Here is a 20,497-nt window from a genome sequence, read left to right on the forward strand (position 1 = left end):
CAACTGTTCTGCCATCCTGGATGTTCTCATGTGCCTGGTTCTGCCTCGTGCCCTGCTTCCTCTCTCATTACACTCAGGTTGTCTTGTGGGCCAACCTAGAGTCCTTCTCACTTGAAGCTGCTGCAGATGTTAAAGTCAGGCAGGGAAATGGGCATCCCAAAGAGCTGAATGGGCTATCAAAGTTCAGTAAAATTTGAAAACCACCAAATTCCATCCATAGTCACATTTTCATGATTATCTCCAAAATGTATTCACAATTGGTTTGTTCAAATCAGGTTCCAAACAAGGCCCACACATTACATTTGGTTGTCTCTCTTAATATAAAACATTGCTCTCTCCCCATTTTTATTCATTCCATTAGAATTATTGTAGAACCCAAACTACCTAAACCTGAAGAATATATCATATTCTTCATACTAGTCTACTTACTTGCTTCTAGTGTCATTTAATTTCTTTCTTTAACCCCCTTTTTTCCAAAAACAGAATTTAGCTCTGAATCAGTTCTGTCCAATAGAACTCTCTGCCCCAGTGGAAACATTCTATAATGTGCACTGATACCATAGCCACTAACCACAGGTGAAAACTAACAAATGAAATGTGGTTAGTGGGACTTAAAAACTGAATTTAAGAATTTTATTTTCCTTCATTTAAACGTAAATAGCCAAATGTGACAAGTGGCTACCATATTGGACAGCACACCTCTACAGGCTTAATTTAATCCCATTTCAGGTTTTTGGAAAGAATACCTCATAGGTGGTCTTATATACTTCCTATTGTGTGACAGAAGAGGCTGACAGTGCTTGGTTGTCCCACCTTTTTTGATGCTAAGATGGATCATTGTGTTTAGGTGGTGATAGCTGATCCTTCCAATTTCAAGTTCTCCATCCACCTTTCATCTAATGGCTTGATTCATTTACAGTTGTTGCCTGAATCAGTTCCTTCATTATGGTTTTCAAAATCTATCATTTTCTAAGTCTATCATTCCTTCTACAGAATAATCCTGTAAAGAACTTTCATCATTTAATATTACATGGTTGGGTTGGCCTGAAATACAGTTTATATAAGAAAAGCCATGATAAATCCTTAATTATTCCTTCTTAATTGCCATTAAGTCTTCCCTGGTGGCTCAGACGGTAAATAATCAGCCTGCAATGTGAGAGACCTGGGTTCGATCCCTGGGTTGGGAAGATCCCCTGGAGAAGGGAATGGCTACCCACTCTGGCCTGGAGAATTCCATGGACAGAGGAGCCTGGCAGGCTACAGTCCATGGGGTCGCAGAGAGTCGAACATGGCTGAGCAACTTTCACTTTCAATTGCCATTAATGACTAGAGAAAAAGGCAGGAGTCTTGCATCTATGCAAAGGTGCTGGAACTTTATCCTGAGGTAAGGAAGGCCACCATGGGTTTTAAGCAGGGGATAAACAAGATGAGATTTTCATTTTAGGAAGCAACTTTTGGCCATGGTGTGAAGAACAAGTGAAAGTCAGGTAGGTTCTACAGTGTGTATGCATCTAAGTCACTTCAGTCTTGTCTGACTCTTTGCGACCCCATGGACTGCAGCCTGCCAGGATCCTCTGCCCATGGAATTCTCCAGGCAAGAATGCTGGAGTGGGTTGCCATTACCTCCTCCAGGGGATCTTCCCCACCCAGGGACTGAACCCACATTTCTGGAGGCTCCTGCATTGCAGACATGTTCTTTACCACTGAGCCACCAGAAAAGCCCAAGTTCTAAAGGGAGCTGTCATAATATAGGCTGGATCTGGCAAACTCTGGTAGGGGTGCTAGAGTAGAAGAGTTTGACAGAAGTCAGATAGATGAGAAAGCAGAGTCAACAAAATCTAGCTGTCAGATAATGCAGGGGATGGAGGCAAGAGGGAGTGTGGTAGGATGACAGGATAAAACCTTGATTTCTAATTTGGAGAACTAAGTAGATGATAATGCCATAAACCACCTTGAGAAATATAGGGAGAGAAGTAGAGGCAAGTTACTTTCTAAATGAAAAACTAAATCGGCCCAAATACTGACCCCTCAGAGAGAAGGAAAGATTTAGGATGCTATAGCATATTTTTTTTCACTTCAGTCTAATAAATAAATAAACTGCATGGTGGGGGTGAGATTACTCATATAGAATAATCTGGATTCCAGAGATCTATAAGTAAAAATCAGGGATTATTTTTGTTAGCAGTAAGTGTTTAACCTGAAGGAATTAAATTCTAACTGCTAGTCCTAGTCCATTTTTAAACATAGTTCAAGTTCTTATCTATCACTATTTTTTGCACCATTCATTACAGAGGTGCACCAACTATTTTCAGAATTCCTTAATAGTAGATGCAGTGTTTTCAGAAGTGAAAATGCTATGCAAGTGTATAAGTGAAAATCTTTTCTATGTTGGATTAGTTTGCCGGGACTGCCGTATGAAACACAGCAAACTGTTATCTTAAAATAACAGAGAGTTATTGCTCACAATTTTAGGGGCTCGAAGTTCAAAATCAAAGTGGCAGCAGGGCCATGCTCCCTCTGAAACCTGTGGGAGAATCCTTGCCCCTTCCTAGCTTCCGCTGGTTTGCCAGCAACCTTTGGCTTGTTGATGCAATATTCCAATCCTCTGTCTTTACATGGCCTTCTTATAAGGTAAACAGTCACATTGGATTAGGGGTCCACTCTACTAAAGTATGACCTTATCTTAACTGATTATATCTACAATGGCCTCGTTTCCAAATAAGGTCACTTTCTGAGGCACTGTGTGTTAGGATTTCAACATATGATGTGGGACTGGGGGGTGGGGTGGACAGAATTCAACCTGAAACAGCGGTCTACAGACCCATGATGAATTATGGAAGGAAAAGTTTTCATTTGAAAATTATCTCCTTTAGCATCCTTTCAAAAGCCTTACATTGATCTTTGGAGAAACTAAAATTTATTTTCATTTTTTTTTCAAAATGATAGTCATAGAAGCTTGCTGTCTCCAGAAAGCAACATGACATGCAGATATATTTAACAAGGATACTTTTAAGTACTTATTTGACTATATCTTATGGTACATTTCCCCCAAGCAATGTCCTGAAATTTTTTGAAAGAATTAATTATAGTGGAAAACATTCATTCTTTATGAGAATACAACACTAACTTTTGCTAACAATATTTCTTGTTAGAATGAAACACAGTAACATATGTAAACCATTTAACAATTTGCAAGTACTCAGGAGCTGTTAGCTGCTATTAATATATATTTAGTATTTTTTAGGATTGCAATGAAGATTAAAGGAGTTAATACACATGAAACACTTACCCTAGCACCTGACATATAGTACCTATGAAATAAATGTCTGTCTGTTGCTGTAAAGTGTCCAAAACTGCCAATGCAACTTCTAATTGGTTTATTAATTGGCTTACACACACACTCAACATTTGCATATTGTTTCATTCAATGGGGTTTCTTTAAATTTCATTTAATCTACAGAATTCATCCCTCAGTTAGTAGACAGTTGTAAGTTATTTAAATTCAATTTTTTAAGAAATTTCTTAATATTTATACTTCCCCAAAGCATTTATTTTATTTACTACTTACCTGAAACATAACTTGAAAACAAACTACTGAAATCATAAGCAATGTGTTGTTTGATTAAAACATACTTTGTTTACAAATACGCCTTATTATCTGCAACAGAACTGATTTGACACTGCCCCCATTCACATAATTTTTGACACATCTTTGGGATTAAAGCTGCAGATTTCCCAAACATGGAGATCCCAGGTTCAGTTGGTGGTCGAGGAATAGAGCTCTATTTGCTGCAATAGCTTTACCCAAATTTCATTCCCCCAGTTGAAGTCTGATCATAGACTGATCTTAAATGTACGTCACTAAAAAAGTTAGGATTTTTTTAAAGTATCTTTTCAGGTTGCAGATGCAAATCTATATTCAAAAGCACAAATATAAACTTTAAAAATAAAACCCCCCACAACAATAGCCACGTTCTAAAACAACAGTTCCATAAAGTTTTTTTTTTGTTGTTTTTCCATAGTGGTGAGTAGGAACTAGTGGTTCTTGGGTTTTTGTTTCAGAATGGTTTGTGGACTGAAAAAAGATTTGAGAAGCACTGCTCTAACCAACAAACTAAATTGATAGTTATAAAATGGGAATGTTTATTCTCTGAAGGAGTACTTTATACTGCAATTTTTGGTTAATGTTAAAGCAGTTGTTTTTAATATCAGTTTGAAAATGAAATTTTAATGTATTATCTCCCTCTTATGAATTAGTGTTTATAAACAAGAACATTTAGTGGGTCTTTTCTGTGCTAGTAAAATGAAAACTGAAGGAAAACAGTAGCTTATGAAAGCTCCAGGAATGGCTCTTCTCAATTCCTTGTCAAGTTTCAAAGCCCCATAATTCTTCCCCTTCAAACAACCCTAAAACAAAGTGACACCTATAAGGATTAAACATTTTGGAAACCAATAAAGGAAAACATTAAAGCATGTGTGACACAGACCTCTCCTCCATACTTCCCTGTTCCTTGTGTTCTCACTGTGTAAGATTGAGTCAGGTAATGTTAACTTTGAATCATACATTTGTAGTTTCTTTTGAGCATTACATAAACAAAGTTTTGATCATAGCCTATGAGGCAACTGACCTGTAATCATTTGCATTTCAACATATGTGGCTTGAAAACCAGAACAGTAAGTTACCCTACATGCTCTTTTATTTGAATTCCACAGAAAGTTACAGTATCATTTTGTGTGTGTGTGTCTCATATCACTATGAGAGTGCCCTCAAGAAATAGATTATACCCTAATGAAATGATCACACAACAAATGGAAAGAAGTAACTTAGGAGTAAAGTCTTTGAATTATATTATGTATGCAGGAATACTCCCTTTCTGAAGTTGGTAACAATAGCTCCATTTATTGAATGTTTCCTATGTGGCAGGCACTGTGCTTAATGCATCCCAGACATTATTTCTATTTAATCTTCCTCAAAATTTACAAGGGGGGCATTGTTATCCTCTTTTCAGATGAGGAAAACATCTTATTTTGCCATTGTTTATTGAGCAACTATTACATGCCAGACCCTGTTCTAGGCCTTTAAGTTGAAGCTTAGAGATGTAAAGGAACCTGGAGTTTAGACACAGGCCTAGCTCTGCTCTTGTCCTGATCCTGTACTGCCTTACCATGAAGAATGTTAAATGTTTCAAGTATTTGTATCATAGATCATCTTCCCCTTAGTTCCTTATAGATTTTATGAGCATCTTGCACCACATGCAATTCCAGAATCATTGAACTTTAATATCTATAGGAGAATCTAGAGAAGATCTTACATTTTCTGAAACTTGAATTCTTTCAAATAAAATGTCCAGATAGGTTTAGAAATATCTGTTGTCTCTTAAGATGTGTGTCAATCAGGAAACGATTAATTTTTACTTGGGAAATTTCAAAGAAAAGATGAAATTCATACACATGAAAAAAATATGTCACCATGTATTTTTGTTTAATTATTGTCTTATGCAAGATAAAATTCGAGCCCAAGTTTTATCTTTCTTTCTTACTGCAAAGAAATAGTTAAATAGTCTCGAGTGATTACTTTTTTGTATGGAAAGTAAACATGTTTCAGATAATGTAGAGGGATAACACCTGTTTCAGAGAGGTACTGATGAGTACATTTTATGGGTTTTCTATAGGGACAAACCTATAACTGGGAGTACTGGATGTATGAGGTGGAGATTGTGCCATGAGCCATAGTTTAGTCATCTTGTAACTTTTCCAGACTGATGTAACTCCATTTTTTTTTGAACAAATGTTATTTTGTTAAGTAAATGCCCATTTAAACTTGTATACAAAGGTTATAATTATAGCAGGAAATTGTTGGGGACAGAGGAGGTTAAATCTGGTTGTCCTGTCATACATCAGGAATGATTTCTTGGAAATCTAGTCCAGATTTTTGACTGAGGTTTGCTGTTTCCCTTTGCTGTAGTTTCAAGTAATAACTTTCCAATATCTTGGTTCTGACTAAGAGGTGTGTGTGTGTGTTGGGGGAAGGGGTGTAGAATCAGTAGGTAACTAAATCAACCCTTTCTGCAGATTTTGTACCGAGGAGCCCCAAAAGACAATGGAATATGAGGGCATCACTTAACATTACAGGACTTTAGGAATACATAAAAGGCTCAGTGTTAAAGGAAAAAGCTAACGCAGAACTGTCCTGTACAGCTATAATGCCAGTCTTGACAAGTAAGCCACATATGTAAGTATACATTTTATAGGAGCCACATTAAAGAAGTAAAAAGAAACAGGAAATTAATTTTAACAAAATATTTTAACTCAGTATATTGAAAATATCAACTCGTCATTATTACTGAGGTCTTTACATTCTTTTTTGGTACTAAGTCTTTGAAATCTGGTGCGATCTCAATAGCAACCAGCCAACCTTGTTTTAAGTTTTCAAGAGCCACGGTGTGGCTAGTGGCTACCATATTACCCTGCACAGATGCTCTCTAGAGGCAGCTATTCTTTGAATACCTAAGAGTTTTCCTTTCTTAAAGGGGAGGGGGGAGTAATCCTGCTCAGGGCAATATCACCTTCTATGTTCAAATAACTCCTTTTGTTGCCACCTGCAAGACAAATCCCCCAGCCTTATTTGATTTTCCCCAATTCTCCCAGCAAGAGTGAGTGGTTGCACCACTCTTGGATTTAATAAATGAAAGAAGACAAAAGTTTATTGTTAACCAAAAGAAAAAAATCGCTTTCTTTTCTTTTGGGGCAAAAGGAAGGAGAATAGTGTTTTCCCAAATCATTTCACATACTTATCAACTTGAGCCTATTTGCAGGACAGCTGTGCTACTGGTACTTTAGCCCATTATTAAGTTCATTTAATGCTTAACTCCTGCAATGTGACCACTGTTCACACTACTTTTTCAGATGAATTCGCTATTTTAAAAGTTATTCCTCTGAATCAACTCCCTACTGAAATCAACTTTTCAGTATGCAAACAACTAGATTTATTTTTAAAAGGTTGGCTCACCCTTTGGGTGGAGTATTTAGCGTTGGACAGTGTTAGACACATAACTCTTTTCAACTGTATGTTTTTACTAAAGAAAGAATGTTAATTGGAATAATTGATCACCGTTGGGGGCGGGGGACTAATTTACCTTAAACTAACCAAACTGACCGACTTCTTTTCGCTGTAAGGAATGGTAACGTGCTTTGCAATATAAATGAAAGATAAATCTGGCACTTTGTGCATAAATGCAAAACGATATACAATTTCTTATCTTCAAACTACTGCAGGCTGGTTTTACTGTCAGGAGTTACAGAGACGGTGGCTGCCAAATTAGCTGAGGTTTGGGTCCAGATTGGATTTGCAGCACTTGAATCAGCATGCTGGGGGAGGTGACAAAATCACGAGCTCCGTCCTCCCCACCCCCACCCCACAGACCACGCTGAGCCTGCCCAGATGTTGCTCAACCCTGAGCTGTCCCCCTGAGTCCAAGCCTGCAGGAGAGGGCGCGCAGCGAGGATTTCCGGCCGCCTCCTCAGGCTCCCTGAACAGATGGAGCCTCTTCAGGTGGCCACAGGGCTCCCGGGCCTCGAGCCTGTGCCCAGGGGCGTGCCAGCGAAAGCTGCAGAAAAAACTATCACCTGCCTCTCTCGGCCCAGAGAGAAACCTTGCACCGCCCGCACAGACCTGGCTAGGAGGCTAGGTGTGGGGCTCTAATCTCATCCTCACACCTGCGTTAGGGAGGAAGGCCAGGGCTCTCCAGGTGTGTGGGTCCCTGGAGGATGAAAGGAGCTGTTAAGAGGCGTGCACAGGAGCGCAGCGGGGGACGCGCTGTGGTCGCCGAGCGTGGGAGGACCCAGACGCCTGGGCAGAGGCCTGAGGGGATGGAAGCACTGACTGGCTTGGAGATTGGAGATTTCCCTTTACTTTTTTCCTTTTCCTTGTAGGGCGGTTAGCCAATGGCTGCGGTAGCTTTCCACTCAGCCAGGCGACTTTTACACAATTCTGCCCGGGCGCACTGAGCTCGCCGGGCACCTGGCGCCGGGAACATGGGGTCGAAACCGCCGCCCCCACCCACTCCAGACGTCCAGGCCTCTCCCTTCACGCTCTCCCGGTCTTCTGGCGCTGCCTCGCCGTCTGGGGCTTGGGATTCCTTAACCTAGGGCTTCCCTGTCTTGGGCAGGAGTTAGAAGCCCTCCCTCTCTCCCCTCCTCCACTCACCGCCAGCCTGATTTTTAATCTAATCTTTTATTTAAAGTCAACAGAAAAGCAGGAATCCCGGGCTCCTGCCACCAAGATATTTTAAAATAATTCCCCAACCTCTGCTGAGACTGGCAGCCTTAAAGAACCTCCTTGTTTTCTCCTTCGTGAAGATTTAGGCTGCGGAGAACCGGGGAGGGATGGGAGGGGGCGAGCTTGGAGGGTCGTGCCTGAAGCCCGAGGGCTCTGCGGACTTGGAGGGGGGGGGGGTCGACTCATGCAAGACGAAGTAATTCCAGATATTAAAAATAATATAACACAGAAGCGTCAGTTTGGAGAGCCTTGACTCAAACCGAGAGCCGAAGCCCCAAGCGGTTCCAGGACACGAAGCCTTCTGTGTCCCCATCGTGGGGGGTGGAGGGGCAGGTGAATGCCCATCATATGACCCTGGGAGAGGGTGGGTCCTGGGCCATTACGAGACGTGCCCATAGACTCGGCGCGCCCACATGCACCCATGGAAGAATCGGGCCGAAAAGACCCCACGACCCCTCCCCGGATCCTTGGTACCGTACCGCACCCCCTATGCCTCGCCGGTCTCTCCCTAGATGGGTGGGGACCACTATTCTCTACATCCCTGAGGAGCCTTCAACCTGCTCGGACCCGTGGCTCTTAGAAACTCTCAGCCTTTCGCACCTCCTCCTTTCCCGCTCTTTCCCCCACCTCGCGCCGACGCCCCCAGATTTCTCCGCTTGCCCTTCCTGAAAGAAGGCGAGGCCCAGAAGCTGAAGCTGGGGCGAGGAAGGAGGGACGAGCGGAGCGCCGCGGCCAGGGGCGTGTCTTCCCAGGCCCCGCCCCCGGGTGCGCGCGGCGGTGGCGGCGGCGGCCGAGCCTCGCTCTGAGAGACAGGTATCGCTTAGGCGCCATGTTGTGAGCGGAAGTGGGGGAGCGCGCGGGGGCCGCTGTTCTGCTGGGAGCGGGCGCGGGAACCGGCGGGGGGGGGGGGGGGGCGGAGCTGTAGTCCCGGCGGCGGAAGGAGGAGAGGAAGAAAGGGGCGAGACCCGGTGCCGGGCAGCAGCGCGAGGCTCTTGCTCAGCGCGCGGGCGTCTCCAGCCGGGCGCGCGGCGTTCGAGGGTCGGTGTCGGCGCCGAGCCCTCTCTCGGGCAGCCGCCGTTGCTGCTGCAGCTGCTGCCGCCGCTTCTGCCGTGGGGCTCGGGCGGCGACGGAACGGGGCCGGCCGCGGGGCGGGCGGGGAGGGAGGAGGCGGTGAAGGCGGCGGGCCGGGGGGGAAGATGCCGCTGGCGCAGCTGGCGGACCCGTGGCAGAAGATGGCTGTGGAGAGCCCATCCGACAGCGCTGAGGTGAGTGCAGCCGGGCGGCTGGGGCCGGCGCGCCCCCTCCCCGCGCCCCCGCCGGTTTGCTCTCTTCCCAGGAGCCGGCCACTCGGCCCCTTCCTCTGCTGCTCGCTTCTCCCCTCGGTTCGGGATTCCGGTTTGGGTAGTTGGGGTTGATCTGTTTGTCCTTCTCTTCCTCCCACCCGCACCCCCTCTCCCTTCCCTCGCTAGAGGGGCTGTGGTGTGGTGGCGCGTGGGGTTTGGAGTGGGCGCCAGGGCTTTGCAAGAAGCCGATTTTCATCAACTTTGCGTGGGGGGAGCAGGACGCGGAGCGGGGGCCGGCGAGGAGTTGGGAAGTTTGGCCCTGCCTGGTCGGGGGCTTCCCTGGACCCTGGTGACTTTGGGGGATGCAAGAGGGGTGTGGATTGGGTTCACTGGAGAGCGGGGACTCTCGAGTCCGGCCAGGGGACAGGGTTACCCTGGGGCACCGGGCGCGCGTGGGCAGGAACGGCCCGGGGCAGGGGTAGCGACCTGTGGGGGGGTTTCGGATAAGGGGTGCAGGACAGTCGAGGGTTTTTGGCCCCCCTCCCATCTGCCGCAGTAGTTTTTGCTGCTGCAAAGGAAAAAGTGGAAGCCTGAGGTTCTCCATCCTATTTCCCCCACCCCCCCGCCCCGTTTCTGAGGTCGCTGAGCTTGAGGACCCCGTCTCTTGGAGTTTAACTTGAGTTTCCTGTCCGCAGAGATGATACAGGAATATTCAAGGAGATCAGCGGCCGCAGTAAAGGGCTTTCTGGTTTACCTCGCCCGGGATCCGGTGACCGTCCCTGAGATACCCACCCTGGTGACCCAAACCCAAACGATATGACCAAACAGGGCCAGACAGAATTCCCCCGGCTCTTCGCAGCCGCTTCTGTCCCAGAACCAACTCGGGGTCTGTGAAAATAATCCAGACAAGACCCATTCCAAGGCATCAGCGCTCCTCTCCGGAGCGGAAAATCAATTCCTGATGGTGGCGCGTCTGTGATTCTTCCTTCTTGACTTTTTGCTGTCTTCTATCCCCACAGCGGACTTTGGGGGATTACAGGATGATAGGCTGCGTGTGTGTGATAGTTACTGAGTGAGTGACCCCATTTCTGGAAAGCATGACTGAAGCGCGGGGGCGGAATGGGGCAGGCTCTGATGAGTGGTGTACTTGGCGGCAGCCGCTGCCCTGCCGGCCTCCGCAGTGTGAGAGGTGGATAGGGTTACTGGTTACGTCAGTAAGACCGAGGCTCAGTTTTGATCTGAGATGCGGGACACTTGCATTCTTGGGTAGAATAGAGGGGGAGGGGGTCGGGGATCAGTTCAAATCACTTTGCACTTTTTGCCTGGTCACCTCCGCTGCTGAATAAAGTAAAATGTTTACTTGCTCTCCTTATCACAAGCAGAATTGTAATAGTGCTTACGGTTGGTGCTTTGCATTTTGCGACTTGGATCATATTTTTAAAACCTAAACGAAACGCTGTTCTTCCATGGAAAACACATTGATAGATGTTTCCTAAAAATATATTTTTTAAAGGAAATAAGGTTTTTAAGTCTGGCGAAATTAAGAGAATTTCATTTAAAATTGCTAGCCAGTCGAATATTGTAAATTTTTTTGTAAGGAAATCAAATTTAGAATGTTTAATCATCTTTTGAATGGATGGTGTGAAAAAACAATGCGTCCGGGATTCTTTTCATTCATTTTTTTTTTCTTCAGAAAAAATTTTTGCTTTAAGTACCATAGGTAAAAGGTTAATAAAGTATATTCTCAAACTGCCTACCTTGTGGAAAGAAACTGAATTTGCTTTGAGCCTCATTTGTAGATGCAAACGTTAACATTTGCTACTCTTAATCAGTCCACATTTCTGCTTGCATTTATCAATGTGTTAAAAAAAAAAGTCATTTAAGATTCCACCTGATCCTTTTTCTATGCAGCATGCATTTAGCTAAAGAAAACACAAAACTGATGTTTATTTAGCACTTACTATATGCCAGATACTGTGCTCATGCTATTTCATTTTATCCTTCCAATCCCCCCAACAGAGTAGGATCTTGGTCTCCGTTGTTACAGATTAACAAACTGATTTCAGAAGTTAAGGGCACAAAGATTATAAATAGTAAATGGCAGAGCCATAATTCAAAGCCGGGTGAATATAATTCATGTGCTTTACTTTATACTAGGGTAGATGTTTCATATCTTTTGTGGAAAAAAATCAGTACAAACAAATAAGCCAGTAGTTAGAGGCCATGTATTTTTCAGAAACAATTATGGTATTATAAGATGTCTCATTTGTTAAAGCCTACTTATTTCAGTTACTGTCATGGTTTCCAGACCCTGGCAGATAGGTTTCCACAACTTGCCATTTTCAAGTAATTTTCTTGAAATTCTGGCATAAGGTATTTCAATCAGAGCCAGTGTTGCCTAGATTTATTAAAATTAGATTCTAACAAATTGCCTTTAGATATTTTATTGCTTTTGCTTATTCAGCTGTTTCAAGTAAATTACTTCTGACACAAATTTGAAAATATTGAAACCAGTAAGAAGAAGGTTGAAAATTTTCATTTGGATGTCTAATATTGGACTTAATATTATGCCATCTTCTCCCCAGTAAGTTCTTATCAGTGAATAATTGTATTTTACTAGAGTAAAATCATTTTTAAAAAGTCATTGAGTAAAAACACCAAAATGTTTCTCATCAGGCTAAAAGATTTCAGGGTCCTTCTCTATAGAGATTTACATTTATAGTCTCTTCCTTAGGAGACTGAATTCTTCAAAGCTGAGACTTTTTTTTTCTTCTCTATATCCTTAGCACTTGACACAGTGCCTGGCGTATACATAATATAGGCCCCCTAGATGACCAGTGAGTTAATTATGAAGGTCAGGAATAGGGTAATTGTCAGTCTTATTTGTATTATTACCATTTTAATCTTAAATTGAAATATGAGCAATCTTAAAAGAACTGAGTACCTCACCAAAAGTACAGGCAGTTTGTTGATTCCTTTATATATCTTCTTGACCTCATATGGGTCTCATAGTGCTCAAAACAAAAAAACCCTTGTGGTTGAACTCAAACATGGGTCAGAACATGATAGGCTAGAACTATGCCAAATGTTTAAAGAAGCAAATTTAGACTAATAAAGGAAGTACTATGTAAGCAAAGTCAAGGTTGGTACAAGATTAAAAACAAAATACCTTCCTAAATGCTCCAGGTTAATTCAAAACTCTAATGAATTATTTAAGATGGTAGTGTGTTTTTGAATATTTGACGGTTTAGGAGATGGATATCAAGGGATTGTGGCTAATCAGTTCTACAAACTCCAGCCTCTGCTCTTAGGGACATTTACTGAATCTTAAGCCTAACTTAAAGTGACACTTTCTCAGTTTTAGTAAAGATAAATTATAGTAAACCTAAATATGAATAATTTTCAAAAAGAATAAAATTAAGGAGATTCTCTTTGCTTTATAGAAATGTGCTATGTAAAAATATAATAGCTACTTTGAATTCCTTTAAATAAAATGTACCCATAATGCATTGAAAAATATTAACTATATAAATATTTACAAAAAAACAAGACCCTTGTTTTGGAAACCATCTTCACTGGATGTGCAACCATTTGTGATCTCATAGATGATATTGGATTCTATAGTATTTCCACTATATCAATATTAAATTTCTTATATTTCATCTGTAGGGAAAAACATTCTATTAAAGTGTGATCTTTGATTTTGAAAAAAATGTTTTATTAAGTTTCTTTTCCTTTTCCTGTTTCATTTTTACCACTTTTCAGGTTTTTTTCTTTCCCCCAAGTGAAGATCTGAGGAGAGGACAGGTATTGTTACATGTCAACTGTCGAGTAACTGTGACACATTATTGAACACTTTGCTGTTTTCGGTGGTTATAATATTAAATATCAGTTTTTAAAAACTAAATTTAGGAAACTTTGCTTTATTTTGGCAGCTTGATCCTATACTAATGGGGTTAATCCAAAATGAGAAACTTCTTTGATACACTTAAATTTTAAGATAAAGAGAGAAGCCTATCCAATTAAACAGGTATAGGCAGACTGCCTTTTCATCATTGTTTCTGGAAATCACAATGAGTATATCTTATTTTTATATGAAAAGAGTGGCATAATTGGGATGTGCACCCTTGACCAAGGACATGACATTTGGTAAATTATAGAATGATCAAAAATATAGCAGATCATTTATCAGAAGTCTGAATTGCAAAAGAGTTGTTGTAAAGATTTTTTTTTAATTTATCATCCATTAAAAAATGTATGCCATTGTGATCATTGAAAAGAATTCACTCTAGAGTTCCATACTCGGGGACATGTGGTCTGTTGGGCTGTGGACGATGGGTGGCCTCGCGTGGCCCAGCTTGTCCAGTGCAGACTGAGTGTCTTAGACCCAGTGCTTTCAGGTTACAGTGTACAACAGTGACATCTTGGTGGTCTCTTGGTAATGCTTGAGTGTAATAGTGCTCAGTTGTTTATGTTTTTTGGTGGATAACAAGTTTTAAAGCATTGGAATGCAAGTGAGTAAATGTAATATTTTATACATCCCACTCCCTATTTCACGTAATAGGAAGAGAAAAAACAAGTAATTGCATTTTAATACTTGACATTAGAGTTACACCGGCACCACATCCCCTGCCACCTTAGGAGTTGGTAACAGTTTCCTGTGTCATTAATCTGGAACAATTATCGAATCTCAGTTACTCTAGTTTTTCAATTTTATACCAAATAGCAAGATAACTAAATCTTAATTGTTAAGTAAAGTGTGTCAGTTAACAAAACAAACACAAATATATATGTTATATAAAACAGTATAAATGTATCCATATAAAACATAACTATCATTCAGTGCATTTGGCTATTTCAAGCAAATAAGTTAGTTACTAGCAATTAAATATTTCAATTTTACTTATTCCACTTTGTGGGATAATTTGAATGTATGGCAAAGTGTTAAAGAACAGACTTTGGAGCCATGAAGATCTGGGTTTGAGCCCTGCCTCTACCACTTAATATCTTTGTAATCTTATGCAAGTTATTTAAAATCTCTATGCTTTAACATTCTAATCTGTAAAATAGGCATAAAAATAATACCTACTTTATTGGGTTGTGATGGGAATTAAATGATAATTTAATTAATTATTGTGATAATATATGTATTATCACAATATTAATGTGATAATATATGTAAAGCATTTGGTTCAGTACATGGTTTAAGTGTTTAATAGTTATAATGAATCATCTCTCAAACAGAACTATTTTAGTAAATTCTGTATTTTTTTCCTGGGGTAATTTTTCCAGAATCAAACAGAACAATTGAAAATGGTTTATTTGGTTGACCTGTTTTAAAAGAACCTTTGTAATATCGGAATATAATTATAAGGGTAAGGTGAACAGAAATCTCTTGAATCTTACCCTTTTTTGTATTGTTCCCCTCTTCGATAGTGTCTTTAAAGGGGGAAACAGATAAAGAACATTTTGAGGAGTATGTGTGGAAGGAAGAAAAGAAAGTATGTTCATATTTCAGTAATGCTTAAATTGGAAGCCCTCTCACAATCCATGGCATGTCGTTTAGTTAGTAGTTTTTTTCCCTTAGTGATATATAAAATAATAGTGTATCTTAACACATGATGGTATCTAGTAATTGATGAAATATGATATACTGTATATGTCAGCCTCTTGAAGGAGGTGTGTCTGTGAAGAAATAAACTTAATACGTAGTATCAATAGGTAGAACTTTAACTCTAAAAAGTAACAAAGCAAAATGTGTGCGTCTTTTTATATTTTAGGGTCACTTCTGTTTCCTTTTTTAGGGACAGAAATTAATACTGCACACCTCCCTCCCCATTACTATAACCATGTTTGTTTTGGTTATTTGATTATGCCATGAGTAGCTGGGTTTTCCTGTCTAGAAATACAATCCTTTGGACTTTATTCTGTTATGTGATACTGGTACATAAGCAACTTTCAATAGTGCATATGGTATTTTCAACTGAGAAGTCTCTGAAAATTTGCAAAATGTGTCTGTGTCCCAACAACCATCTTCTCCCTCCAACACACACACACACACACACACACACACACACAGCATCATGACATAATCAAGTAAATTTGAGGGTTGTGGAGTTAAATGAGATGTGACCAATGTCTTTACTGTCCAACATCTTAGAAATTTAAGATGATGATGTACATGATGAATCTGCAAAAAGGAAATATCTCAAAGCATTTGAGACTTGATGTCAGCACCCTTTTTTCGTGAACCATCTATTGAAGTCTCAAAGGACATAAGTGCTTTGCAGAACACAATTTTGGAAAGTCTGATAACTGTAGTAATAGGATCCAGTATTGCCTGGAAACAGGCTGTTATGTTTAATTGACTGTATCAAAGCTTTTTTTTCTGTAACTGTCAAAAGTTTTTGTTTCATTTTGAAGTCTTTCTAAATTAATTTGTGTAACAATTTTCCATCTTAATAGTGGACTAAAATTTAAATACAATAATTTAAATTAAAGTTTTAAATAATTTAAACTTTTAAAAGCCAATGTTCTACAATTAGTGGTCATATTCTATCTTAATATCAAGCTAATTACCCCTACTAAATGGCCCTCTTATTGACTTGCTGTGTAACTTATTTTTAATATTCAGAGTTTTTAAAAAATTTATCACTTGCTACTTAATGCTGCTGTCAGTCTGTCTACCTGTCCCATTCTTTTTTAATTAATTGCTTCAAACTTACAGTTATTAGAAAATAGCTAGGATTAATAATATTTTGATGCAGCTGTTTTTAACTTGGGAATATTGTTACTTCATCTTTTAAAAAATTTACACTTACAGCTTACTAAATAATGTAAGGGCTTCCCTGGTGACTCAGATGGTAAAGAATCAGCCTGCAATGCAGGAGACCCAGATTTGATCCCTGGGTTGGGAAGATGCCCTGGAGAAGGGAATGGCAACCCACTCCAGTATTCTTGCCTGGAGAATTCCATGGACAGAGGAGCCTGGAGGGCTACAGTCCATGAGATTGCAAAGAGTTGGACACAACTGAGTGACTAAAACTTTCACAAATAATGTAAAATAACTTTCTTAGCCTTTTTCTGATCTCTGACCATCATGTACACATACCTCTGGAATCAGGGATGTTTGATGGACATATTACCTACTAACAAGTTGATTTTGTTTCAACCTACCATAGCGGAATAACTCAATTACTGGCATTACCTACTCTGAATCTTTACCTTCTTCTCCTGAAGGTGTCAGCTAGAAAGAAATGTGAATGAACTAAAGATCAGCCGGCTGCAAGACTGAAAGCTAGCCTGCTGTCCCACCTGGAGTCAGCTCTCCACATTGTCTTTTGGAGGGTATTTGTGTGTGTGTGTGTGTGTGTGTGTGTGTGTTCCCCATGAAACAGTGCTAGTTCCCTGAATATTACATAACCATACATTTATGTGTAAATCCAAAAGCATTTTTATGCTTCCTATTATTCTTTTCCTCTATTAGTATAAATAGAATTATAGCAGTAGCATAACTTAAGTCAGATTTGCCTGTCTTAACTAATATTCTATCCATGGTCTCTTACATACCTTAAAAACTAATTATGTTTTATCCACCGTGTGAATTGATTTTTATAATCTTACATGTGATGATGATCTCATCTTCATTTCTGACCTGGTCATCTAGATTTCTGTGAGCTTACCTCTAATCCTTTGGGCCACAAAACTTGTTATAGGAAACTTGGTTTAGTCATTTGATATGAGTTAGAAGCAGATGTCAAATGATAACCTGAAACAAAAGTTCATTTTGACATTAAGAGATTGAAGTACATCTCAAGTGCAGTGTTTGTGGAGATATCGTCACTCCAGAAATCTTGTAGAATCTGTACTAAAAACCTCAGTTATGCAGGATCTTATTTTGCTTCTTCACATTTAGGAGCAGAGGAGTGTATCTGAAAACAATATAAAATGATAGAGATTCACTTAAACAACTTCTAGACAGGCACTGTTTGGTCGCCACTAGCCACATGTGGCTATTGAGCACTTGAAATGTGGCTAGTATGAGGAACTGAATTTTTTAAATTAACTTTAATTAAAATTTTAATAGTAACCTGTGGCTATTGGCTACCACATACAACAGTACAATTCTAGATATAGAATACAAGTTGAATCCTTTTTTCTACACCAGTGTTTTTCAACCCTACCTTCTATTGCTTGTATTTTAAACTTAATAGGCTTAATGCTTTTTCTAAATGAAAAGTATATTGAATATGCTTTTTCTAAATGAAAAGTATATTGAATATGCTTTTTCAAATTATGTTTAATCAGCTTTGTTTTGTCTGTCTTCTACCCTGAAGATTTCGATAAGTGGTACATGTACCTCAAATAACCATTCTGCAATTTATACAACTCTACTAATTTTACAGTGACATTCTCATTCAAGTGGTAACATCGAAGCATTGGGGAAATTTGGCAATCCGAAATGGTGCCTTTTGTTCACTATACTGTACTAATAAATACTGGGAAAGTAGATTGATACGTCTTAGAAATTAACATTTACTGAATGCCTTTTCTTTGACTGGGGTTTCCCTGGTGGCTCACATGGTAAAGAGTCTGCCTACAATGCAAGAGACCTGGGTTTGGTCCTTGGGTCAGGAAGATCCCCTGGAGGAGGAAATGGCAACCTACTCCAGTGTTCTTGCCTGGAAAATCCCATGGATGGAGGAGCCTGGTGGGCTATCATCCACAGGGTCGCAAAGAGTCGGACGTGACTGAGCGACTAACAACTCTCTCTGTTTTCTTTGACTAGACGCTTTGTGTGTATCAACTTGAATGAGATAGATGTAATTAACCTCAACTTACAGATGAGGAAACTGAAGCCTAGAGAGGTTAAGTAACTTGCTCATGATTGCACAGCTATTAAGTGGAGGAGGCAGAGTTCAAACACCAAGTCTCACAGATTGAAAATTCCATTGATTTTCCGCTAGACTGCCCGGCTTTGGTTGAGAACAGCATATAGGTGAGTGACTGAGTCAAAATGACATCTCCTCCTAAGGGAGAAAGGGTCCATATGGTTTGTACTGAGCACATGTTTTTATGGGAATGTATAGGTAGACTTAGAAAAGCAAAATGGATATTACTCTTCAAATAGAGCTTGGATAAAATAACCTGTGAGCTGGCTTGAGAAACAGCATTTTTGACATTGTATGGGAAATTTTTACAATTTTTAAGCTGTCTTACAAGTGAGAATTTGAAACAAAAACTACTGTACTTGAAAAAGGAGGTTTGCCCAGATGTAACTTAACCCCTCTCCATACAGAAGCCCCTAGGTGTGTGCTTGAATAACTGCTGTTTTTTAATTGCAGCTTATTAAATCATTACCTCTTTATATTTGCATCTTCTTTTCAGAAAAAAATCTATTTAACTTTCCCTCAGAGTGCCAGAAAACAGGGTCTGACTGAGCCTGAAAAAGTTGCCAATTATCTTGCTACAGTGAAAGAAAAGGAAATTTAAAGAAACGTTACACAATCATTGGTGGCTTTTTTTTCACCCTTTGGGTTTTTTTAACTGTTAGGTTAAAGAGCCCCAGTTAATCTTTTTAAAAAATTGAGATATGATTTATATGCCACAACATTTCACTCTTATGAAGTATGTAATTCAGTAGTCTTTAGTATATTCAAAAAGTTGTGCAACCATCATCACTATCTGATTTCATAACTTTTTCATCACCCCCAAAATCCCATACTTGTTAGCCAGTTACTCCCTATTCACTCCTTCCCCCAGCCCCTGGTGACTAATAATCTAATTTCTGTCTCTGTAGATTAGTCTCTTATGGACATTTCATATTAATGGAATTATATGATATGTGGCCTTTGTGTCTGGCATCATTCATTTAACAATGTTTTCAGGGTTCATCAGTGCTGTAGCATATGTATCAGTGCTTCACTTTTATGGCTGAGTAATATTCTGTTGCATGGTTATAGCAATTTTGTTTAACCATTTATCTGTTGATGGGCATTTGAATTGTTTCCACTTTGGGCTATTATAAATGCTGTGAACATTTGTCTACAAGTTTTTATGTGAATATGTTTTCAGTTCTCTTGGGTATATGCCTAGGAGTGGAATTGCTGTGTCATATGGTAAGTCTGTATTTAATTTTTTGAAAAACTGGCAAATTGTTTTCCAACTGGTTTGTACCATTGAAAGGACTGATGCTGAAGCTGAAACTCCAATATTTTGGCCATCTGATTAGAAGAACTGACTCATTTGAAAAGACCCTGATTCTGGGAAATATTGAAGGTGGGAGGAGAAGGGGACGACAGAGGATGAGTTGAATGGCATCACCGACTCAATGGACATGAGTTTGAGTAAACTCTGGGAGTTGGTGATAGACAGGGAGGCCTGGCATGCTGCAGTCCATGGGGTCACAAAGAATCAGACACAACTGAGGGAGTAGACTGAACTGAACTTGTACCGTTTTACATTCCCATCAGCAGTGTATGAGAGTTTCAGTTTCTCCACATCCTCACCAACACTTGTTATTGTTTTTTCATTATAACTACCCTGTTTGTGTGAAAGTGGTATCTCATTGTGGTTTTGATTTACATTTCTCTAATGAATTGAGGATGTGAAGGATTTTTCATGTGTTCATTGTCTGCTTGTATCCATAATTCTTGCGCATGTTTTGTTGCTGATTAGGGAACTTAAATGGAGTTTTACTCTAATGTTAATATAGAAGATGCTTACCTATGTCATGCTATATACATTGTTCTCAGAAAACTTAGTTTCAGTTTGTACTTTTAAAAGATTTGCTTCATTTTTAGATGTGATAAAAAGCTTTTTCTAAATAGCTTTCCAACTGAGTGAATAGAGACCTACATTCTGTGGAAATATCTTAGGCTACCTCATCACCTGGGCCCACCTCCCAGCTAGAGCAGAGTTTCTAAAGAAACACATC

The 20,497-nt window shown here is 40.2% G+C and overlaps 1 protein-coding gene across 5 annotated transcripts in view; it reads left to right on the forward strand.

The window, feature by feature from the left end:
- RPS6KA3 (ribosomal protein S6 kinase A3) overlaps window positions 1-20,497 on the forward strand; it is a 159,200-nt gene that overhangs the window by 38,361 nt on the left and 100,342 nt on the right. For 2 of the 5 annotated variants that reach the window (XM_059883343.1, XM_059883342.1), the window contains exon 1: window positions 9,561-18,559. The exons of 1 other annotated variant lie outside the window; for it this stretch is intronic. Coding sequence is in view for 1 of the 4 variants with exons in the window: in NM_001098937.1 (NP_001092407.1) it covers window positions 9,475-9,543 (69 nt within the window). In the remaining 3 variants the exon portion in view is untranslated. 2 more of the 5 variants (XM_005228374.5, NM_001098937.1) reach the window with 2 other exon arrangements.

Source organism: Bos taurus, chromosome X (assembly GCF_002263795.3).
Source record: "Bos taurus isolate L1 Dominette 01449 registration number 42190680 breed Hereford chromosome X, ARS-UCD2.0, whole genome shotgun sequence".
Lineage (NCBI taxonomy): Eukaryota > Metazoa > Chordata > Mammalia > Artiodactyla > Bovidae > Bos > Bos taurus.